Source organism: Dipodomys merriami, unplaced genomic scaffold, assembly GCF_024711535.1.
Source record: "Dipodomys merriami isolate MVZ:Mamm:240054 unplaced genomic scaffold, mDipMer1.0.p SCAF_70, whole genome shotgun sequence".
Lineage (NCBI taxonomy): Eukaryota > Metazoa > Chordata > Mammalia > Rodentia > Heteromyidae > Dipodomys > Dipodomys merriami.
Genome location: NW_027206291.1, coordinates 2,349,266 through 2,372,354, shown reverse-complemented (window position 1 = coordinate 2,372,354; position 23,089 = coordinate 2,349,266). Strand labels below are relative to the sequence as shown.

General features: G+C 66.7%; 3 protein-coding genes across 7 annotated transcripts; 1 reads left to right on the top strand and 2 right to left on the bottom strand.

The window, feature by feature from the left end:
- Positions 1–1,974: 1,974 nt before the first annotated feature.
- On the bottom strand, positions 1,975–6,333 carry Lsm4 (LSM4 homolog, U6 small nuclear RNA and mRNA degradation associated). 4 transcript variants are annotated; one of them, XM_070008107.1, is made up of 5 exons: positions 6,239–6,333; positions 4,606–4,647; positions 4,415–4,513; positions 3,462–3,645; positions 1,975–2,382 (listed from the first exon to the last, which is right to left on the bottom strand). In XM_070008107.1, exons 1-5 carry the CDS (start codon positions 6,239–6,241, stop codon positions 2,291–2,293), a joined length of 420 nt encoding a protein of 139 aa, XP_069864208.1. In that variant the 5' UTR covers positions 6,242–6,333; the 3' UTR covers positions 1,975–2,290. The 4 variants fall into 4 exon arrangements, with proteins under 4 accessions (XP_069864208.1, XP_069864209.1, XP_069864210.1 ...); XM_070008108.1 differs by lacking the exon at positions 6,239–6,333 and adding an exon at positions 5,820–6,082; XM_070008109.1 differs by lacking the exon at positions 6,239–6,333 and adding an exon at positions 5,765–5,794.
- On the top strand, positions 6,333–17,531 carry Pgpep1 (pyroglutamyl-peptidase I). Of its 2 annotated transcripts, none has more exons than XM_070008105.1 (5): positions 6,333–6,532; positions 12,155–12,207; positions 15,585–15,701; positions 15,910–16,142; positions 16,827–17,531. In XM_070008105.1, exons 1-5 carry the CDS (start codon positions 6,483–6,485, stop codon positions 17,160–17,162), a joined length of 789 nt encoding a protein of 262 aa, XP_069864206.1. In that variant the 5' UTR covers positions 6,333–6,482; the 3' UTR covers positions 17,163–17,531. The 2 variants fall into 2 exon arrangements, with proteins under 2 accessions (XP_069864206.1, XP_069864207.1); XM_070008106.1 differs by lacking the exon at positions 6,333–6,532 and adding an exon at positions 10,328–10,450 and having other exon boundaries at positions 16,827–17,101.
- A 332-nt stretch (positions 17,532–17,863) lies between these two features.
- On the bottom strand, positions 17,864–21,193 carry LOC138817596 (uncharacterized). The gene is made up of 2 exons (XM_070008057.1): positions 20,952–21,193; positions 17,864–19,484 (listed from the first exon to the last, which is right to left on the bottom strand). Exons 1-2 carry the CDS (start codon positions 21,191–21,193, stop codon positions 18,488–18,490), a joined length of 1,239 nt encoding a protein of 412 aa, XP_069864158.1. The 3' UTR covers positions 17,864–18,487.
- Between the last annotated feature and the right edge of the window lie 1,896 nt (positions 21,194–23,089).

Below are 23,089 nucleotides of genomic sequence, written 5' to 3'. Positions count from 1 at the left end.
CCCATGGGCCAGCCGGGAAACTGAGGCACGGGGGTGGCCCTTGTGGGGGGCCTCCTGCTTTCCGAGTGGTTTTTTCTGGCAGGCATGGCGGGCTGGGTGCTTCCCAGAGTTCCCAGCCCAGGAGAAAACCAGTGGGGGCTGGGCCGGCCCCGCTGCTGGGATCTTGTTGGGGGTGGGGCATCACCCCCATTCCTCTCCATCCCGGGGCCCTGGGGCGGCTGGGGGGGCTTTTGGACGGCTGCTGAGTTCCCAGACCCCAAGGCCCACAGCCTGCCCGCCCATTCTGAGGGCCAGGTACAGCAGGGTCTCCCTGCCCCCTGCTCACCGCGAGGGGCTCACGGGGGGGGGGGGGGTAGGGGGGGTTGGCATGGCCCCTCCCCCTTGCATCTGGTCCCCAGGTCTGACGGGCTGAGGGCTGTGGGGGCTGGGCCAGGCCTGGGCTGTGGGCGGCGGCGGGTCCCGAATGATGGCCGGCAGGAAGAGAGACCCAGTCTAGTGTCAGGCAGGCCCACTGACAGAAGGATCTGGAAGCCCAGGTTGGGGAAGTGGCTGCACTTTCGGTTTCCCGGCTGACGCCGAGGCCTTCCGCAGCCAGTGGGGGAGAAGAGGGGACCTGTGCTCCCCACAGAAGCTTCTGGAAACAGGCTTCAGAGCAGGGCTGTCCTGGGGCAGGGGGCAGAGCCCTGCGTGCAGCCCAGGGTGGGGACAGGAGGCTGGGATGACGCAGGCCAGACCTGGGCCTCCCCCCGCTCCCCCGCCTCTGGGCCCAGGGCCTGGCGGCCAGGGGGAGGGGCAGCGTCTGGGGTTGGGACACGGTGGGGGAGGGAGGGAGGGAGGTGAGGTCAGCTGTGGGTGGGGCTGAGCTTTGAACCCAGCCTGCTGTGCAGGGAGCCAGCCCAGAGCCTCCCTCCCCCTCCTCCTTGACCACCCCCTCATGTCTCTCCCACAGCCCGGGCTCGGTGGGGTGTCTGCCTGGCCAACGGGTGGCATCAGGCTGTGAGCTGGGCACAGGGCAGGGCACCACCTGCGAGGCCCGGTGCAGGCCCCAGCACCCCCTCCCCCTGCATGGGCGCTGGGCAGGGGCTGGCCCGGCCTCCACACCTCCCCGGAACAGCCCCTGCAGGCACTGACACCATGTGTGTGGCCCCAGGCAGCCCCTGGGACCTGGGGGGGGGGGGGGGAGGCTGACCTGCATCCTCAGGTCCTCTAGCCTGGGCCTGAGCCAGCCCTGGGGCCTTGTCTCTAGGGGCTGAGGATGGTGGCTCACGCCTGTCATCCTAGCTACTCAGGAGGCTGAGATCTGAGAATCATGGTTCAAAGAAAGCACGATCAGGAAAGTTCATGAGACTCTGATCTCCAATAAACCACCAGAAAACCAGAAGTGGCGCTGGGGCTCAAGTGGTAGAGCACTCGCCTTGAGCTGAAGAGTGCAGGGACAGCACCCAGGCCCAGAGTTCAAGCCCCACGACCAACAACCACAACAAAAACAGGGGGGCAGGCAGGGCCTCCAGGACGCTCCAGGCAGGCCCAGGCTGACCTGGAACCAGGAACCTGCCAGGCAGAGGCCTCCGTGCTGGGCAGGGGTGGCCGCAACCTGGTGCTGAGACCGGGGGACACCCACACCCACGTGCGCCCCCCCCCCACTCCGGGAAGGAGGCAGGCAGGGAACGAACTTATAATAATGGTGGGGAAACATTGCTTTTGATTTTAGAAAGCTTTTTGTTTTCAGCCGTGTCTAATTAAAACCACGCACTGCACTGGCAGCTCATAATTCCAGGACCCAGGAGGCTGAGATCTGAGGATCGCGGCACAAAGCCAGCCTGGGCAGGAAACACCGTGAGACTCAGCCAGAGAGCCACCGAAAAGCCATAAATGGAGCTGAGGCTCCAACAGTAGAGCAGCCCTGAGGGGAAAAGGGACAGCATGCAGGCCCTGAGCTCACCAGCACTAAATAAATACGCAAAGCAACCCCCCTTTAGTCAACATAGATGCTTTATTTTGCCACAGAGGGGGAGGTACAGGCTGGACCGGCGCTTGTGGAAGGCAACTTGGGGTGACTGGGACCCTTCTGGCTCAGTCTTGGGGTACCGGCTGAAAATAAAGACCCGGCCCTGCCGGCCACAGGAGGTAGTGGCTCCCACAGGAGAATGACCACCACCACAGTGGGACTCAGACACCCACGGACACCCGTGTGGAACGTTCCAGAAACTGCTACGGGGCCCACAAACTTGCCAGACCCCTAGTCCTGTGGGTGCAGATGGGCTTTCCCACCAGAGGCTCCCAGGCGCCCTCACTGCTTGCCCGCCTGCCTGCCCGGCTTCTTCTCAGGCTGCCCGCGGCCTGTGCCCGGGATCCCGCCGCGGCCCCGGCCCCCGAACACACCTGTGGGCAGGGGCGTGGTGAGTGGGGGCTCCCCCCGGAGGTGGGCAGGGGCGCGGTGAGTGGGGGCTCCCCCTGGGGGTGGGCAGGGGCATGGTGAGTGGGGGCTCCCCCTGGGGGTGGGCAGGGGCGTGGTGAGTGGGGGCTCCCCCTGGGGGTGGGCAGGGGCGCGGTGAGTGGGGGCTCCCCCCGGAGGTGGGCAGGGGCACGGTGAGTGGGGGCTCCCCCCGGAGGTGGGCAGGGGCACGGTGAGTGGGGGCTCCCCCTGGGGGTGGGCAGGGGCGTGGTGAGTGGGGGCTCCCCCTGGGGGTGGGCAGGGGCGCGGTGAGTGGGGGCTCCCCCTGGGGGTGGGCAGGGGCGCGGTGAGTGGGGGCTCCCCCTGGGGGTGGGCAGGGGCATGGTGAGTGGGGGCTCCCCCTGGGGGTGGGCAGAGGCGTGGTGAGTGGGGGCTCCCCCTGGGGGTGGGCAGGGGCGTGGTGAGTGGGGGCTCCCCCTGGGAGTGGGCAGGGGCGTGGTGAGTGGGGGCTCCCCCAGGAGGTGGGCAGGGGCATGGTGAGTGGGGGCTCCCCCTGGGGGTGGGCAGGGGCGTGGTGAGTGGGGGCTCCCCCTGGGGGTGGGCAGGGGCGTGGTGAGTGGGGGCTCCCCCCGGGGGTGGGCAGGGGCGCGGTGAGTGGGGGCTCCCCCCGGGGGTGGGCAGGGGCGCGGTGAGTGGGGGCTCCCCACGGGGGGGGGGGGGCGCACCCCACCCGGGCAGCCACGGTGTGCGAGGGCGCTCCAGCCAAGGTTGCCCCACGCTCAGCCTCCACGGGGGACACGAGCCCCACCTTGCAGTGCTCCTGTCCCTGACGTGAGGAGCACCCTGGGACTGGACCGTGGGTCAGAGAGACCCAGCATGGGACACGTGCCCCCCGCTGTCCCCCGGGGCCTGGTCCCTGCCACCAGCCCCCACGGCTGCCTATGGCCCGACCCTTACCACACAGGGAGACCAAGCCTGGGGCAGGGCGAAGCCCGCGCCAGGGAGGCGTGGCCGGATCCTGGCATGCCGGCCAGTGGTGCCCCCACCTCATTCATCCCTCACCTACCTCGGCCTGCACTGCCCAGGCCCCGGCCCTTCTGCTGCTTCTGCTGCTGCAGGCCGCCGCGCCCTCGGCCCTTGGCCGCCACCTCCTCCTTCACCATGTCGATGATCTCGTCAGGGATGCGCAGGTACTTGATGGTGCTACCCCTGATGTAGCACTCGGGCATGCGCCAGAACTTGTCCCCATCCTGCCATGCGCCAGGCCCTCAGTCAGCAGGTGCCCGACCTCGGCCCCGGGTCTGCACTGTGGGCAGCACTGAGCACCAGGGGCACGGCACTGCGCACTCCTCACCCAAGGGCCACACAGGAGCCCAGACCCCGCAACACTCCAACACCCGTACACCAAGCCACGGCTGTGACCCACGCCGGCTGCATGGCATGTGAGCATGGGGCCACCCTGCCCTTCCTCCCACCCCACCCTCCCCCTGCAATGTGCGCACGCATGCACACACGCTCACCCAGGACCTGCAGATGATCACTCAGACACACACACACACACACATACACACACACACACACACGCTCACCTGGGACCTGCAGCTCACAGACACACACACACACACACACACACACACACGCCCGGGACCTGCAGATCACACACACACACATACACACACATACGCTCACCTGGGACCTGCAAATCACACAAACACATGCTCACACACACACACACACACAGGCTCACCTGGAACCTGCAGCTCACAGACACACACATACACACGCCTGGGACCTGCAGATCACACACACACACACACGCACACACGCACACGCATGCTCACCTGGGACCTGCAGATCACACAGACACACACAGGCTCACATTGGACCTGCAGATCACACACACACACACACACACACACACACACACACACACTCACCTGGGACCTGCAGATCACACATGCACGCGCACTCACCCAGGACCTGCAGATCACACACACACACACGCACACGCATGCTCACCCGGGACGTGCAGATCACCTCCCGCAGGTTGATGTTCATCCAGTTGTCGCAGCTCACCAGGTGTCCATTGTACGTCTCCCCATTCTTCAGCTCCACCAGCTGCAGGAGAGAGAGGGTGGTAGAGGGTAGTGGGCTGTGCCCGGGGCCCCAGGCCGGGCCGTGGAGGGACATGCGGAAGGGCTCCCACTCACCATGGGGTGGTTCTGAGCTGTCTTCAGCAAGGACAGGGGCAGCTGCAAGGAGACAGGGGTCAGGGCCAGCCCAGCTCCAGGCTGCACCCACCCGGTGCTAGACGCCAGCCAGGGGGAGGAGGGGCTCCACAGTCACTGTCCCTTCTGTCCCATGTCCCCCCCATCCGCAGTGCCACAGAAAGCCATCAGACAGTGCCACGCGTGCACCTGGGTGTGGGGACTCCCCACTGGTGTTACAAGGTGATAGGTCTGGACACCAGCAGGCCCCAGGCCCACTCCTTGTAACCAGTGCCCGGCTGCCTCCCACGGCCCCCAGCACCTCGGTGTCTTCATCTACCCCATGGAACCCAGGAGCCATCTACACCAGGGTGGCAGCTGCCCCTAGGCTCCACACCGGAACCCTCCCCTGCCCAGGCTGAACCCTGCCAGGTGGAGGTGAGGATGCAGGACAGAAACCCAGCCCAGCTTGTGGGAGCCATGTGTGAGCTGGGCCCCTAGGCCAGACTCAGGAAGGTTCCAGAAAGCCCAGCTGTGACACAAGCCGGGTGAAGAACAGAATCTTTACTGAGGGTCCAGTTCGCCTCTGGGTGCTGGGTGGAGGCCGAGGCTGAGGCTTTGCAGCTCCAGGTGGCCCTTCCGCCTCGCCGGCAGCTCCTGGCCCTGGACTGCCCAGGGCAGGCCCGGGAGGGGACCGTCCACCCCCAGATCCTCTGAGAGGCTCAGCACCAGGCCCAGGTCGGCAGGAAGCCGGCACTGAGCCACATCCTGCGCACAGCTTGCTAGAAGGCCTTCTAGCAAGTGGGGTCCTGACCCCAGCTGACCTGCTTTCTTCCTGTGGAGCCTGGGGGGAGGGGACACCCTGGACCCCAGACGCAGCAGGGGTGTGAGACGCGGGCCAGGGGCACGGCTGGGCCTGCGGAGGTCAGGCGGCCTCTCCCTCTGGGAGACGTGTGCCCACCTCCGGGCAGCGCAGCTGGGAAGCCTGAGCCCGGAGCCCTCACGAGGGCACAACGCGGCGGGAAGGACTCGAGCCACTCCAAGGGCCGCACCGCTGGCTGGGCCGCCGGCTGCCCGCGCCGGGCTGCCCTCCACCCGCGGGCCTCAGCGGCGCGGGACACCGGCTCGGATCCGGGGGAGGCCCCGGCCGGCCTCTAATTACCCTGTTTACGGTCTCCCGGGCAAGACAGTCAGCCCCGGCCGGGCGCGGCCCTTACCCAGGGCCGGGGAAATGACTACTCGCACCCCGGAGGGCCGAGGGCCGAGGCCGGGCCCCGGGGGGCGGCGCCGCGGGGGTCACGGGCCGGGGCGCCGGGCGAGGCCTCCCAGGCTGCGGCGGCTGAGGTCTGGACGGCGGTTCGAAGCCAGCCCGGGCAGGGCAGGCCGAGACGTCCGTCCCCACAACCACCGGGAAGCGCGCGGGGGTTCGGGCGGCAGAGCGCCCGCCTCGAACCCCGGCGGGCCCCGCGCCGCGCCGCCCGCCCCGCGCGGAGGCCGCCGAGGCCCCCGCCTCCGTTTCCCCGCCTCCGGCGGGGGGCGGGGCTCACGCGGCCGCCCCGCCCCCCGGCGCCGCCCGAGCGTCCGCCAGCGCCGCGACCCTGCGCGGCCCGGGCCGCCGGCGCCGCCTCGCCCTCACCATGTCGCCGGCGCGGTCCGGGCGGCCCGGCCACTTTCACCGCTCTGGCTCCCGCGGCTCGCCGCCGCCGCGTTACGCGCCACTAGGCCGAAAAGGAGTGGCAGCCACGCGAGCCAGTCAGTGTGGGGCTCGCGAGACGGAGAGCCAATCGCCGAGGAGGAGGGCGGGGCATAGACCGGGTTTCCGGCCGGGAGAAACGAGGCGGAGAGCCGTAAAGTGCGCCGGGCCGTAAAGTGAGCCGGCGATGATGCCAAAGGCGGAAGAGCCGCGCGCGCCGGCTCGGGGGCATTGTGGGTAAGGACGCGCAAGCGCGCGCGTGCGCAGTTTAGGGAGTTGCCCTCCGGGGCGGGGCCGCCCGCTTCAAAGTCTCCTTTCATTTCTGGAATTTTCCTTGTATTATTGTTGTGCTGTTGTAGTCGGGGGGTAACAAGCCGCTGAGAGCGAACGCGGGCCCCGCAGGGCTTTGTGCGGGGGTCCAGGCGGCCAGGCCCGCCGCCCCCTGCGCCCCGGGACCGGCCCGGGGGTGTCGGGGGTCTGCGAGGCTGTGCGACCCAGCCCGGGGGGAGGATCTGCCGAGTCCTCTGGCCAGGACGAGGCCTTGGGCGGGTGGGGCCCCCAGATGTGCTGGTGACACCCCGCGACCTGGGGGTGGGGCCCCCAGATGTGCTGGTGACCCCGCGACCTGGGGGTGGGGCCCCCAGATGTGCTGGTGACCCCGCGACCTGGGGGTGGGGCCCCCAGAAGTACTGGTGACACCCCGCGACCTGGGGGGCTGCTCGGGGCCATTGTGTCTCCCCGCACTCGGCCTTGCAGTCGGGCTTCGGTAGTGCCCCTCATCCGGGGCCTCTGGCAGGAAAAGACCCTGAGACCCTGCTGTCCAATCGACCAGCAAAAAGCGGGGAGCAGAGCTGTGGCCCAAGCGGTAGGGCGCCAGCCTTGAGCAAAAGCGCTCAGTGGCAGCGCCCAGGCCTTGGGGTCCTGCCCCGCACACACACCGGAGGGAGCGAAACCGGGGAGGCCCAGGGGCGCCTGCAGCTGCCTGGCCTCCGGAGCCCCTTGCGGACCCCCGCCCCGGGATCACTCAGGAGGGGACACTGGGAATCCCTGGCGACGAGGTTCTGGGACAAGGCAGGTGGGTCCCCGCAGGGTTTAGTGAGCAGATGAGGTGGGGGAGGCGGGCGTCCTCAGCCCAGGGTCCGGGGCTGACCATCTGCTCCCCTGGTCCCACCTGTCCCAGCCCAGGACCCGTCCCTGGGGCCCTTCCCCCCACCCTGTGGTCGAATGGGTTCCTGAGGGCTGAGAAAGACCCAAGAGCAGGATAACGGGTCACAGGATGCAGGTGGCCCTGGGGGGGACGCCCCTGACCGGCAGGTCAGGGCTCACCAAGGGGATGGCAGAGTTGGAGGTGAGCCTCGGGGGACCTCCGGGTGCCTCAGAGGATGGATGAGGGCAGGGGAGCCACTGCGGGGGGAGGAAGTCCCTCTGCCTCCCTGGTAGGACTTTGCTAGACTTTTCTACGTGGAAAGCCTTTGGCTCAAAGGGACCCGAAGCCTCTGCGAGGGTGACCCCCAGTGGCCAGTCCCCGTCACTGCAGCTTCGGAGTCTTTGTTCTGTTTTGCGGGGAGGCCAGGCCTCTGAGAGGGACCTCTCCTGCTAGCCCGGGCCAGGCCGGCCTGGAACTCCGCATCCTCCCGCCTCGGGGAGAGCTCGCCGTGCCCCGGGGCAGGGATTCCGTGAAGGAGGTGCTGGGGTCCCGACAAGGCCAGTTCCACCGGCCAGACCAGGACCCCGAGGCAGGTCATGGGCTGCTCAGATGAGACGGGGAAGCCCAGTGCCATCGGGTCCGAGCTTTCTGCAGAAATCTGATGGAGCGAAGCTGTTTGGTGGAGTGAGACTGGAGGGCCCAGGCTCCTGGACCCAGCGGTACCTGAAGCCGAACCCTCTTGACTTTCCACTTATTTCCAAGGAGGTTTAGTTTCAGTACTGGGGATGGAACGCAGGGCTCTTTCTCATTCGGGGCACATGGTCTAGCCACTGAACTACATCCTGGGTGCTAAAAGTTGTGTCACTTACTCCACTTGAGCAGCTAGAGGAGCCCACGTAAACACCTCCTGCACTGGACCCCCGTATGTGGCCCTGCTTTGCCAGCACGACTCCCGCCGCGGCAGGCAGCGAGCCCGGACCCGAGCCTCCCAGCTAACTTTAGACGCCAGAGTGGGCCGATTTGCTTGGCTTATATTTTAGGCTGTCAGGGATCCTGCACCGCACCACCCCCCTCCGCCCCAACTCCAGGCAGGGATGAGTCAGATACAAACATCGCCTCGTGCCCGGCTCCTGTGAGTCACCGGGCTGGACCGGGTCCTGGATCCAGCTGCACCTGACGCTCCAGCCCTGTCCTTCCCTGTTCCTTGAGCCTGTGTGCCCCAGGTGGCGTCAGCAAAGGCCAGCGTCTCTCCGTGCTGCTGGGAGGTGTTGGAAACCGGGCCGTCCGGCCCATCGCCAGCCCTGCCCCCAAACAAGGGCCAGCTGGCCAAGGCGCTGATTCCTGAGGGGATCGCTCTCACCTGCGTGATAAAAGGGGCTCCTGGTGTTCTGTTGTTTAAATTCCTTTGCACCTAGCCAACGAAGAAATACTCCTTGAGGAAAATTAAGTCGGGGGCAGAGGTCAGGAGCGTCGGGGTTCGAGGCCAGCCCTGGGGGGGGGGCGGCTTTCTGTTAGGGGCGCTGTCCCTGCACTCTTTAGTTCTTTCTTTGTCCAGTCCTAGGCTTGAACTCTGGGTCTGGGCGCTGTCCCTGAGCTTCTGGCCCAAGGCTAGCGCTCCACCACTGGAGCCACAGAGCCACTCCCGGCTTTTTCTGCGTGTGGGGCTGTGGAATCGAACCCTGGGCCCCACGCATGCTGGAGGAGCACTCCACCGCCGAGCCTCCTTCCCAGCCCTTCCCTGCGACTTGAGCCGCGGCGCCGCCTCCCGCGCTCTGCGGGCGCTCTGCGGGCGCCTTGCGCTTTCCTGAGTGGCTGGGATCACAGGCATGCGCACCAGCGCCCGGCCTAGCGCTCGGCGCCGGACTCCGCGGGCTTCCAGCACCGTTTCCACCTCGTCCACCAGACAGTGGATGCTTTGTGCACACTGATTGGCCCGTCACGCACTTAGTGTGGTAGCTGCATGCGGATTGGTCTACCATTTCCTATGGTATCCGCAGGCTGATTGGTCCACCGGTGTTTGCTATGGCATCCTCGAGCTGATTCGTCCGCCAGACATTATGACACAACGCAGGGTCTCGCCTGGGCCGGGGCTGCCTCGGGGTGGCCGGGAGCCCGGCACAGCGCGGTGGGCGTTGTGAGCAGTCGCCACTCTGCCGCCTTTAGGGACTGAGGCCCGAAAGCGTCTGTGTTCGGGAACGTTTTGGGGCCGTTCGTTCGGGAAGTTCTCCATCCAGCGCGGATCGGGCTGTGATGAGGGCCGCGGGTGGGGACGGCCGGCGGCCCGGCGTGGGGCTCCAGACCCCAAGGCGAGGTTTCCTCGGGTCCGACCCCGCGTCCCGCGCAGATGGCTCCGATTGTCCCCGGAGCCGCTCCGCCCCGGGCCTTGGGGGCTGGGGCGGGCTTCCTTCCCCGGTGTCCCGGGACACCGTCACGTCGAGGCCCAGGTCCAAGCCGGTCTCCAAGGACACAGCAGAGGCTGTTTTCTTCCAGTGTTCCGCGGGGAGTCCCGGCACGGGACGCTCGCGTTGGTCAGGGACCCGCGGAAGCGCGTGGAGAGCCCGCCCCGCCGGCGAAGGACGCGCGGGGCGGCGGCCGGGCGGGAGGAGCCGCGGGGAGCGACTCGGGCTCCGGGGAGGGGGCCCGAGCCGGGAAACCAGTCAGGACGCGCGCGTCCCGCGGGCGACGAGGGGCAGGGCCTGGCCTCGGCGGGGGCGCGCACGCTGAGCGACGCAGTGGGCGGGGCCCGGGCTCGCAGCCGAGCCAGGCAGGGTCTGGCTGCTAGCGGGGGCGCGCGCGCCCGGCGCCCGGCAGGGGGCGGGGCCTGGGTGGCGCGCACGCCGAGCGCCCGCCGGGGCGGGGCCAGCCGTGGGCGGGGCCAGCCGGGGCGGGGCCTGGGCTTGGCGGCGCCCCGACGGCGGCGGCCCGGGCCGGGCCAGTCGGTTAACCTGCGGGTCGGAGGCGCAACCGGCCGGCCATGGAACAGCCCAGGAAGGCGGTGGTGGTGACCGGTGCGTGGCGGCCGGGAGCCGGGCCGGGCCGGGGCCGACGCGGTGGACGGGGCCGGTGCGCCGAGCGGCCCCCGGCTGGGCGGATGTCACGGCCGGCAGGAGCCCCGCGCGGCCCGGGCCGGAGCTCTGGGACGGGCGCGGAGCTTCCCCGAGCCGCTGCCGTCCCCGCCCCGGGGCCGAGGGCCGACCTGCGGGCCGGAAGCCTCCCGGGGACCGAGGAGCGGCCTCCGCTCCCGGGGTTGCGTGGACGCGGAGCGGTTCCGGGCCGTGGGGCCGGGGTTCCCGGGACGGTGCTGCCCGGCCGTGGGCAGCCGAGCCCGGCGCCGACTGTCACCGACTCCCAAGACCGACTCATTCCGGGCGCCGAGCTCCGCCTCCCCGGGCCCCTTCCGCCGGCGAGGGTGGGGCGCCGTGACCCGGCCGCGGGGTCAGCGCGGGGGGCCTTGACCTCTTCCTCCAGGGATCAGCGTGGGGGGGCGCCCTGACCCGGCCGCGGGGTCAGCTTGGGGGGGCATGATCCAGCTGCGGGGTCAGCTTGGGGGGGCATGATCCGGCTGCGGGGTCAGCTTGGGGGGGCATGATCCGGCTGCGGGGTCAGCTTGGGGGGGCATGATCCGGCTGCGGGGTCAGCTTGGGGGCGCCCTGACCTGGCCGCGGGGTCAGCTGGGGGGGGCATGATCCGGCCGCGGGGTCAGCGTGGGGGGGGCGCCCTGACCCGGCCGCGGGGTCAGCTTGGGGGGGGCGCCCTGACCTGGCCGCGGGGTCAGCTTGGGGGGGCATGATCCGGCTGCGGGGTCAGCGTGCGGGGGTGCCCTGACCCGGCTGCGGGGTCAGCGTGGGGGGGCATGATCCGGCCGCGGGGTCAGCTTGGGGGCGCCCTGACCTGGCCGCGGGGTCAGCTGGGGGGGGCATGATCCGGCCGCGGGGTCAGCTGGGGGGGGCATGATCCGGCCGCGGGGTCAGCTTCTGGGGGGGGCATGATCCGGCGGCGGGGTCACTGCGGGGGGCCTTGACCTCTTCCCCCAGGGGGTCACATGGACAGTTGCCAGGTTCCAGTGGAAGTTGGTGGCCAGGTCTGGCGGGCGGGACGGGTCCTGTGGGCCCGAAGGGGTTGCAGGAAAGGCCGCGGTGGGGTGATTAAATCATCCTTTGCCCCGGGGCCCAGCGCCCATCCCCGCAGCCCGCCCGCCTTCCGGCGCTGTTTGGTTTAGGTTTTGGTACTGAGGCTGACCTCAGGGCCGGTGCTGTCCCTTAGCTCTCAGCCCGGGAGTAGTGGGTTGGGGCAGGAGCCACGCGGAGGGGTTTGTCAGGATCAGAGAGGAGAAGGCGGTGGCGTCCCTGCTCCGTGCCCTCTGTGTGGCCCAGGCAGGGCTGAGGCTCTGTGCTGCTACTTCCACTGGGCCAAGACGCACCTCTGAGTGCCGGGTGCAGGCAGCATGGTGGGGAGATTCACGCGAGCGGGGCTCCGGGACCCGGATCCCAGAGTCCAAGACCCCCGTCCCCCCAGCCACTGATGAAACAATCCCGGGCTGGGCCAGCGTCCCAGAGGACATGTAGAGGAACAAGCCACTTTCTCTGGGGCCTGTCCAGGGTGAGCTGGAGGGGAGGAGGGGAGAGGCGGTGGGAGCAGGGCCGCGGGGACCCCCCCCCACCTCACCTGTGGGCGGTGGGCATGGCTGACGTGCTGATTCTGCTGTGTTCTAGGGTTCGGCCCTTTCGGGGAGCACACTGTGAATGCCAGCTGGATTGCCGTCCAGGTAACCGAGGCTCTGGGGCCCCCCAAAATACCACAACCCATGGACAAGCGTTTGTGGGTTTTGTGTCTCGATGCTGGAACTCTGCATGGCGGCCGGGGGAGCTATGCCCATTTTACAGGTGTGGAACCCTGGGCCCTGAGCCTCGGGGACGGCTCCTGGAGACCCAGCAGCCGGGCTGCAGAGGCGGGGTTCCGAGGAACCCTCCCTTGAACTGGCTTTTACCTAGGAGTTGTTCAAATACAGAACCACTCCTTATTTCCCACACGCTTCCCCAGTTCCTCCAGGCCTGGTTGTGACCAGGAGGAACCGGAAGGCACCCTGCTCATGATGGGCAGGGGCTTTGGTCAGGTGGGGAGACGGGCGGATCTTTCCCAGCTGTCTGCCAGACCCTCCGCTGTCCTCCTAGCTGGGACTTTGGAAAGGGGACCAGGGAACAAAGGGCAGAGAGAGCTGGGGGTTCCTCCTATAAATCAGCCCATAGCCCAGCCCCGATTAATCCTCACCATCAGCGGCCGGATTTAAAGTGCCCTGCCCACCCCAGACTCAGGGAGGAGAAGCCAAACTGAAGGTCTGGCACTGTAAACACTGCACCCCCTCCCCACCCCCTGCAACCCTGGGAGCAGGATGGGGGAGCTGCGGCCCTGGAGATGGAGTGTGGCCAGACCTGGCGTGCACCCCGCTCCCCAGAGCCCCAGACAAAAAGAAGCAGCGTGATCCCCAAGCCTGTGTATGTGGCTTTGTGCAAGTCAGACAGGAGGCTTCACAGGCCGCGTGCACACAAAGCCACCGTCTGCCGTCCGGGGCCCAGGCGCTGCCGTCTGCATCTAAATCAGAGTGAAATCAATGTGGCGATCTTTGGAGATCCGCAGCTCTGTGGGGGCCTCGGGACACGGCTGCTGCTGTCCTCACCCGGCCGCCCCTGTCCCAAGTGAGAAGGAAGCAGCCCACCACTGTCTGGAGACACGATGTCAGCACAGAAAGGCAGCGGAGGAAGCTGGGCCCAGCGGCCACGCCAGGCCTCGCCTGTGACTCCAGTGCCTGCATCTCCAGTGCCAGAAGAGCCAAAACCCCAAACCAGCCAGGCTTTGATCCAGCCAGGCTCCGGTGGCTCTCGCCTGGCATCCTAGCTACTGAGGAGGCTGACATCTGAGGATCCCAGTTCAAAGCCAGCCCGGGCAGAAAAGTTTGTGAGACTCTTCAATAAACCACCAGAAAGTGGTGCTGTGGCTCAAGTGGTAGAGTGCTCTTATTGAGCTGAAGAGCTGAGGGACAGCGCCCAGGCCCAGAGTTCAAGCCCCATGACCGACCAACAACAACAACAACAACAACAAAAAACTCTGGATGACCCCTGGTGGCCACCAGCTCTGTCCCCAGAGGCCCTGAGAGGCTGGATAGCCTCGGCCCATCCGAAGACTCCTGAGCAGGCATGAATCACCATGGCACCACGTCCCTGCCCCCTGGCCCGTGGGCTCGGTGACACCTGGACCACAGGCTTGGGTAGGGGACAGAATGCACCTGGCTGAAGCACACAGCCCCTGAAGGCCTTTCGAGACCTTTCGAGCCCTCAGCCTGGACCGGGCCTCCTCTGGAGCCCGTCCTGGCATGCAGGGCTGACCAGCTGTGTTCTAGAAGGATAGGTATCTGCCTGCTGCTGGCTCAGCATTTCTGGAAATCGCATCTGCTCCTTACCAGTCAGGGTTGAGCAGAGTCCAAAGGCCGTGGATGTGCAGCTAGGCACCACAGCAGCGCCCGGGCCAGCTGGGGAAATCACATGAGCCCAGGTTCAAGGCCAGCTTAGATAAGTTCATGAGACCCCACCTCAACCAATCCAAGTCAGAGATGTGGTGCTGGGAGATGGCTGTCTCTGTCAGTCCTGGGCCTTGAACTCAAGGCCTGGGCGCTGCCTCTGAGCTTCTTCAGCTCAAGGCGAGCACTCCCCCTCAAGCCACAGCGCCACTTCCAGGTTTCTGGTGGCTCATGGGGGATCAGAGTCTCGTGAGATTCTCAGATCTCAGCTTCCTGAGTGGCTGGGAGGCCAGGCGTGATCCGACGGCTCCTGGCCTCGATCTCTTTCTGAAGGCAATACACAGGCCGTGAAGGAGCCAGGCCGGCTGTGCGCAGCCCAGGGCTGAGCATCTGTCTGGTCTGGCCCAGGTGTAAGTTGGGCTTGTTTGACCACCAGCCTTTTGTGACATGTTCTCTGCTCCTGTGCTGGGTGCTCCAGGGGCGCCCAGGGTGGTGGTGGTGGTGGTGGGCGTGCTGAGGCCCGAGGAGGGGGGATGCGCGTGCCCAGGCCCGGGGGGGGTGTGCGTGCCCAGCCCCAGGGGTGTGTGTGTGTGTACACGTGCTGAGGCCTGAGGAGGGGGGTGCAGGTGCCCAGGCCCGGGGGTGGTGGTGCGCATACCCAGGCCCGGGGGGGTGGTGTGCGTGCCCAGGCCCAGGGGTGTGTGTGTGTGTGCGCGTGCCCAGGCCCGGGGGGTGGTGTGCGTGCCCAGCCCCAGGGGTGTGTGTGTGCGTGCCCAGGCCTGAGGAGGGGGGTGCAGGTGCCCAGCCCCAGGGGTGTGTGTGCGCGTGCCCAGGCCCGGGGGGGTGGTGTGCGTGCCCAGCCCCAGGGGTGTGTGTGTGTGTGCGCGTGCCCAGGCCCGGGGGGGTGGTGTGCGTGCCCAGCCCCGGGGGGGTGGTGTGCGTGCCCAGGCCCAGGGGTGTGTGTGTGTGTGCGCGTGCCCAGGCCCGGGGGGTGGTGTGCGTGCCCAGCCCCAGGGGTGTGTGTGTGCGTGCCCAGGCCTGAGGAGGGGGGTGCAGGTGCCCAGCCCCAGGAGTGTGTGTGCGTGTGCCCAGGCCCGGGGGGGTGGTGTGCGTGCCCAGCCCCAGGGGTGTGTGTGCGCGTGCCCAGGCCCGGGGGGGTGGTGTGTGTGCCCAGCCCCAGGGGTGTGTGTGTGTGTGCGCGTGCCCAGGCCCGGGGGGGTGGTGTGCGTGCCCAGCCCCAGGGGTGTGTGTGTGTGTGCGCGTGCCCAGGCCCGGGGGGGTGGTGTGCGTGCCCAGCCCCAGGGGTGTGTGTGTGTGTGCACGTGCTGAGGGCTGAGGAGGGGGGTGCAGGTGCCCAGGCCCGGGGGTGGTGGTGCGCATACCCAGGCCCGGCGGGGGGGGTGCATGCTGAGGCCCGAGGAGGGGGGTGCGTGTGCCCAGGCCCCGGGGGGTCGCATGCCCAGGCCCGGGGGGGGGGGGAAGGATGCGCGTACCCAGGCCCGGGGGGGGGATGTGTGTGCATGCCCAGGCCCAGCCGGGGTACCCTGCTCCCCAAGAGGCATGGCACAGCTCCGGAACCCCGCCGTATCCTGAAGTTGCTCCTGACCCTGTGTGGCCCCACTTCTCCCCAGGAGCTGGAGAAGCTGGGCCTGGGGGACCATGTGGACCTGCACGTGTACGAGATCCCAGTGGAGTACCAGACAGTGCAGCAGCTCATCCCCGCGCTGTGGGAGAAGCACAGTCCCCAGGTGGGCCGGGCATGCATGTGTGCTGTGCTCGTGAGCCCATGTGCGTGCATGTGTGCTGAGCGTGTGTGTGCATGTGTGCTGAGCACATGTGTGTGCTGAGCCTGTGTGTGTGTGCATGTGCTGAGCCTGTGTGTGTGTGCTGAGTCCGTGTGCACACGTGTGCGCTGAGCCCGTGCTCAGCCTCTCACACACGCACGCACGCACACAGCTGGTGGTACACGTGGGCGTGTCGGGCATGGCCACCGCGGTCACGCTGGAGAAGTGCGGGCACAACAAAGGCTACCAGGGCCTGGACAACTGCCGCTTCCGGCCGGGCTCGCAGTGCTGCGTGGAGGACGGGCCCGAGAGCATCGACTCCATCATCGACATGGACGCCGTGTGCGAGCGCGTGACCACGCTGGGGCTCGGCGTGTCCGTGGCCATCTCGAGGGACGCGGGCAGGTGGGCGCAGTGGGCCTGCGGGCGGGCTCCGGGCCGAGTCCGCGGTCCACGCGGGATTCGAACTCAGGAAATCCCTGGCGAGGGCTGGAGCGCAGCTCCCTTCCGGGGCGTGGCAGCCCGGTTGATGTGCCGGGGTGTGGCTTGTCCTTAGAGGGCGTGGCAACCTGGTGGGGCGTGGCTTGTCCTTAGAGGGCGTGGCAACCTGGTGGGGCGTGGCTTGTCCTTAGAGGGCGTGGCAACCTGGTGGGGCGTGGCAGCCCCGTTGATTGCTGGGGTGTGGCTTGTCCTCGGAGGGCGTGGCCTGCGGTAGAGCGCCTGCGGGCCAGCACAAGGCCCTTAGTTCAAACCCCAGGGCCGGGTCTGGGGCTGCCCCGTCTCCCTGTGGGCAGGGAGGGCCTCCCCTTTCTGGAAGCGTCCTCACGCAGGCGAGGCCAGCGCTCTTCTGCTTTCCGGGGCTGGCCTCAGACTGCGAGGTCGCCCACGCCTGGCAGGCCAGCTCCGTCTCGTGGGCAGCCCGGCTGTCGGTCCGAGCGGTCGGGCCTTCCCCGGGCCCGCGCCGCCCGCCCGCCCGCCCGCCGCCCTGCCCGCGGGGCCGCGCTCGTGCCCGGGGGCGTGGCGGCCGTGGACCTCGGGGGGCGGCCGTGCCCCGTCGGCCTCCGACCCCCGGCCCTGCCTCCGCCACAGGTACCTGTGCGACTTCACCTACTACACCTCGCTGTACCGGAGCCACGGGCGCTCCGCCTTCGTCCACGTGCCGCCGCTGGGCAAGCCCTACGACGCGGGCCAGCTGGGCCGGGCGCTGCAGGCCATCATCGAGGAGATGCTGGGCGTGCTGGAGCGCGCCGACGGCCAGGCCGGCTGCTGCCGCCGGCCCTGAGCCCACCGCACGGGCCCGGCCGCAGGACGGGGCACCAGGGCGGCCGCGCTCCGCCGGGCGTCCATACCACAGCCCCTGCCCCTGCCCCGCCAGACTGTGCGCAAAAGGCCTCCAGGGCTCACTCAGCCTGGGGCTGCGCTTGAGCTCACCGTGGCTCCGGCCACTCCCACCCCCTCGGTTTCTCTCTCTCTCTTTTGGAGACAGGATCTTGCTATGCAGCCCAGGCCCGCCTGGAACTCACGATCCTCCTGCTTCCCAACGGCCACCATGCAAACAATAGCATCATTCTGGGCTGCAGAGTGACTTAGGTCTCCTTGGGGAAAGCACTGGCAAGAGCCAGCTCCAAGTTGTTTTTTTGTTTGTTTGTTTGTTTTTGGTCGTGGGGCCTGAACTCTGGGCCTGGGCGCTGTCCCTGTGCTCTTCAGCGCAAGGCGAGCGCTCTAGCACTGTGAGCCGCAGCGCCACTTCTGGTTTTCTGGTGATTCAGTAGAGATAGAAGTCTCATGGCTTTACTACCTGCCTGCACTGGCTTTGAACCATGGCCCTCAGATCTCGTCCTTCTGAATTGCTAGGGTGACAGGCGTGAGCCAACAGTGCCTGCTTACCAAGAGTCTTTTCTATCTTGGATGCAGCCCTTCTTCTCCTTCTTCTTCTTCTTCTTCTTCTTCTTCTTCTTCTTCTTCTTCTTCTTCTTCTTCTTCTTCTTCCTTCTTCTTCTTCTTCTTCTTCTTCTTCTTCTTCTTCTTCTTCTTCTTCTTCTTCTTCTTCTTCTTCTTCTTCTTCTTCTTCTTCTTCTTCTTCTTCTTCTTCTTCTTCTTCTTCTTCTTCTGTGCAGCCTTTTTTCTCCTCCTCCTCCTTTCTTCTTTTGCCTCCTGCCCTGAAAACTGGACTTTGGACTGCACATTAGCTTTGGGGCACGGCATGGCTGGGCTGCAGCTCTCTGGTCACTGTGGATTATCTGCAGTGTAGCAATGGAAGCCTTGAGGAGCCCACACAGTCTTTGCCCATCCTGGTGTGGGTGGACTGGAGCTGGGCAGGTGCGGCCAGCGGGCCTGGCCAGCAGAGAAGCAGTGCCACTGTGGTTTATGTTTGCGGTTTTGGAGACATGCTTTCAGGACTCTGGAGTCAGTGTCTGCTCCCTGTCAGGAGGAGCCCCTCCCTGCGGTGGCCGCCAGCTCCACCCCATCTCCACGAGTGACACCACGTGGCATCGGCTTCATCCCTCCCACTGTGCAGCCCGGGACCAGGCAGATGCTGGCACTGGGCATGCACTCCTGGTCTCCTCGGAGTCTCTTCCTCCAGCCTGGCTTCCTGCTGGCCAACTGGCTCCAACTGTGATCCTGGAGCCTCAGCCTCCTGAGCAGCAGGGATTGCAGTGTGGCCCTTGGTACCCGCTCTTCATGGGTTTCTGAGCCATTTCTTCGGTGTTGTGTTCATCCTGGTGGGAAAAGCAGGTGTGGTGGGGCCTTCACTCCGCAGTGGTGGCCAGGTCCCTGCCGTCCCGTGCTCTGCTCCCTCCACATCCTCTGTCCCTGCCTGGGGTCTCCTGAGAACACCTGGACCAGAGACACAGACCTCCCCAGCAGCTCGCATCAGCAGTCAGCGCCGGCCTGCTCAGGGCACCCCGGGGCCTGGATGTGGGGACAGGGAGAGCCCAGGATGCCCCAGGGCCGCTCTTTGCAGCTAGGAGGGGAGTTGCCATCCTGTTTCCCAAGTTCGGAGGCCACAGGTGTGTACCAGATGCCAGGTGGCCACCGGCTGTCCTAGCCCGTATGCTGGGGGGGCCCTCAGGCATCCTGGGGTGCACGGCCTGCGGCCTGTCCCTCCCCAGGCTCTCTGGCTCTGGTCTGCAAGGATCCCTGTGTCCAGGGCCTGGGTCAGCTGAGGGGTCCCGAGTACTCGGGGTCTTCCCTGTGGGTGTGGCCTGGCAGGCCGCCGGGGCGTGGCCAGCACAGGTGGGTGGGGCCGGTAGTGTGGGCGTGACTGGTGGGTGTGGCTGGTGGGCCAGGTCACGGGGGCGGGGCCCTGGGCCAGGGAGAGGCTGAGAGCGTGCAGGAGGCTGGCGGCTGGTGGAGAGGGAGAGGCTGGAACTTGGGGCGCCCCCCGGCCTCCGACCCAGGGCTGAGCGGCTGCAGACGCAGAAGGAAGATGTTTTGTCTGAGTTTCTGGGGACAGCTGGTCCCTGGAGGGAACCAGCAACACTTCCCCTCCTCCTCTCCCCCCACCTCTGCCCTCCTCTCCCTGCTCCCCTTAGACTCCTCTGGACACCCCAAGACGCTGCCCCCCAGACCGCCCTGGACACCCCAAGATGCTGCCCCCCAGACTGCTCTGGACACCCCAAGATGCTGCCCCCCAAACTGCCCTGGACACCCCAAGACGCTGCCCCCCCAGACCACCCTGGACACCACAAAATGCTGCCCCCCACTCCCGTCCTGCACACAGAGCACCTGGACCCCTGCTGGCTTCAGGAGACTGTGGACATCTGGGCCTTTGTGGGGTGACAGCTAGTGTTGGGGGGAGGGGCCCTTGCCTGACTGGGGTCTGGCTTGTTTCTGGGGACCCCCCCTCAAAGTGTCAATGTGTTCAGTTCCCCTCTGGGAAAAGACCTCCCTGTTGAAGGTGCCTTGTCCCCAACCCAGGGCCCGGCCCCTCACCCCCAAACCGGCCAGTGCCTTGTCTGGGAGCCCTGGGCCCCAGACACCTGGGGGCCCAGCCGTGGGGACCCCCAAACCTGACTCGAAAGCAATAAAGCGTTGGGCGGGGTCCTGGGTGCCTGCGCTTTGTGACGTGGATGCAGCTGTGCCCTGAGAGCAAGTGGCCACCGGGCTCTGCTGTGCCCCAGCCCCCACCCGGGCTCCAGCCCTGCCCAGCAGTGTCCAGTGTGGGCTGCGTGACGGGGCAGGCGTCCCCGCCATGCCCTGTGACGTGGGGTCGGCCTTGAACCTCCTTCTCCTGCTCTCTGCTCCCTGGGGTGCAGACACTTTGCTCAGCTTTTCCCTTGCAGTGCCGGGATGGCACCAGGACGCGCACAGGCCGGAGGGCCCGCGGCCCCCTGCCAGCCCCGCTGTGCCCTTCACACCAGGCACCAGGACCGGGCGGCTGTGTCCTGTCAGCGCCCCATGGAGGCCGGGCCCTGTGCCAGCTCTGGGGCCCGCAGGGAGGCTGTGTGCGCACCAGAGGATCCTCCCTCGGAGCCCTGGGCCCTAGGCTGGGGTGCAGCAAGGAACAGAGGCCTCCAGGCCAGAAGGAAAGAAAGCTGCCTGGAGGGGGCAGGGGGTTCCTGGGGCCCACGTGGAGCTTGGCCCAAATGGTAGAGCTCCAGCCTTGAGCCCAAAAGGCAGAGGACAGCACCCAGGACATACACACACACACACACACACACACACACACACACACACACACACACACACACACACACAGATGCGCACAGACACGTGCACACAAGGCACAGACACATAGACATGCACACAGGCACGCATGCGCACACGCACACAGGCATGCATGCACACAGATGTGCACACAAGGCACAGACACAGACATGCACACAGGTGCATAGACAGGCACAGGTGCACAGACACACATACAGGCACATAACACATGCACAGACACACCCACCCACAGGCACACACATAGATACACATATACACAGGCACAGCCCTGTTCCTTCACTTCTGATGACCCCATCCTCTCTCCCAAAAAACATGTCTCTGAAGTGGCGCTGTGGCTCCAGTGGTAGAGCGCTCCCCTGGATCTGAAGACCTGAGGGACAGCGCCCAGGCCCAGAGTTCAAGCCCCATGCCCGACAAAAACAAAAGATGTCACCTCTAACCTACACACCCCTCAAAACCCCAGGGCTTGGGGAAGATGCTGGCTGCAGGGCCGGGGTGGCCCTAGCCGGCCGCCCCAGGGACGGGCACAGCCTGGCCGGGCACCTCGAGGGCACGTGATGGGCGCTGGGCAGGTGGGGGTTGGGGGAGCTGGGGGGCTCCGGGATGGGCGCCGGGCAGGTGGGGGTTGGGGGAGCTGGGGGGTCCGGGATGGGCGCCGGGCAGGTGGGGGTTGGGGGAGCTGGGGGGTCCGGGGGCCGCATGACGTGCCTCAGCTGCCCCACGTCCTGCAGCCCAGCCCGGCAGCCGCCAGGGCCTCTTCCGCCCCCGTTCTGCTGAGTCACCATTGCTGCCCCACTGGGTCGCAGGTCACGGCTGGCCACACAGCCCCCCACGCCGGGACAGGAAGAGGGAGGGGACCCCGCGGCCTCCAACCGGCCCCAGCCCGATCTCATGCATGCAAACACCCGTCAGCGCCATGCGAGGTTACACCAGGTGGAGGGAAATCATGCTCCTCACGGAAGCTGGAGACGCGTCCGGAGCCGCTGAGGTCTCCCTGGTGTCAGCGGAGGACAGGCCACAGCGTGGTGTGCAGCGCAGACCCGGACCGCAGCGCGATGTTTCCGAGCACACAGCCCGTGGTCTGCACCGGCTCTGTGGCTCGAGGGCTGGCCCTGTGGTCGGGCGGTGGTCTGGCCCGCGCTGGGACGCTTGGCAGGAGGAAGTGTTAAGCCTGGGGGGACGTGACATGGGGACTTGTGTCTCTGCCTCTTGTCTCTTCAGTTGCTGACCACCAGGCAGTGGACGCATCCTGCTGGCCCCCCCCCCGGCTCCCCGCTCCACCACCCTGTGCAGGGCTGGTACGGGGGGGGGCTTACCATGGGGCCACAGAGACAAACCCTTCCTGCTATAGGCCGCCTGCCTCAGCACTGAGAGGCTGGCCAAAGCCTGGCACCGCAGCTACTCAGGAGGCTGAGAGTTGAGGATCGCCGCTGGAGGCCGCCCAGAAAGGAAAGGCTGTGAAGCTCTTATCTCCAGTGAACCGCTCAAATGTCAGAAGCAAAAGCTGGGAGCCGGTGGCCCATGCCTGTCATCCTAGCTACTCAGGAGGCTGAGATCTGAGGATCACATTTCAAAGCCAGCCTGGGCAGGAAAGTCCATGAGACTCTTTTTTTTTTTTTGTCGGTCGTGGGGCTTGAACTCTGGGCCTGGGCGCTGTCCCTCAGCTCTTACAGCTCAAGGTGAGCGCTCTACCACTTGAGCTACAGCGCCACTTCCAGTTTTCTGGTGGTTTATTGGAGATTGGAGTCTCATGGTCTTTCCTGCCCGGGCTGGCTTTGAACCGCGATCCTCAGATCTCAGCCTCCTGAGTAGCTAGGATTACAGGCGTGAGCCACCAGCGCCCGGCGTCCATGAGACCCTTATCTCCAATAAACCACTAGAAAACCAGAAGTGGCGCTGTGGCTCAAACGGTAGAGCACTCGCCTTGAGCTGAAGAGCACAGGGACAGAGCCCAGGCCTGAGTTCAAGCCCCATGACCACCACCACTACCACCACCAACAACAAAAAAAGCAAAAGTCAGAAGCAGAGCCATGGCTTAAGTGGTAGAGCACCGCCTTGAGCACAAAAGCTCAGGAAGGACAGTGCCGAGGCCCCGAGTTCCGGCCCCAGGCCCAGCTGGCAGCGGCTTTCTACAGGGACACAGCTCTGGCACTGCCTGGCGACCCCCAGGGGCTGCGTGCCGGGGCTCTCGCGCTGCCCTTCGCTCTCCCAGAGGCTTTAGTCACATGAGTGTTTGCTGAGGGCAGGCAGCGTCCCCGCCTGGCCTGCTGGTGCCCAGCTGGTCATGGGCCGCCTCTGCCCCAGGGAGGCCTGGGGGTGAGGTCATGGCTGGCTGGAGGCCCGCTCTGTGCGTCCGCCCTGCCCCACCCAGAGAGGCACGGGGCTGCCCTGACGTCACAGGTAAAACATTTTGGGAAGCAGAGGCCCAGCTGGCCACTTGCCAAATTCCAGTGTGGTGAAGTGGAAATTTCCGGCAGGGGGAGGGGAATGCCTCCGCCGTGACCCTCATGTCCTTGCAGAAAAGTCTGTGGACAAAATGAATATGGCAGCGTTGGGGCACAGCGACTGGGCCTGGGGTGTAAGGTGAAGCTTCCACAGCCAGGGAAAGGAGCAAGTGGGGACGGGGTTGGCGGGTTGGCCCGAGGCCCCCGGCTCGAGCCCGTGAGCAGGAGTGGGGAGAG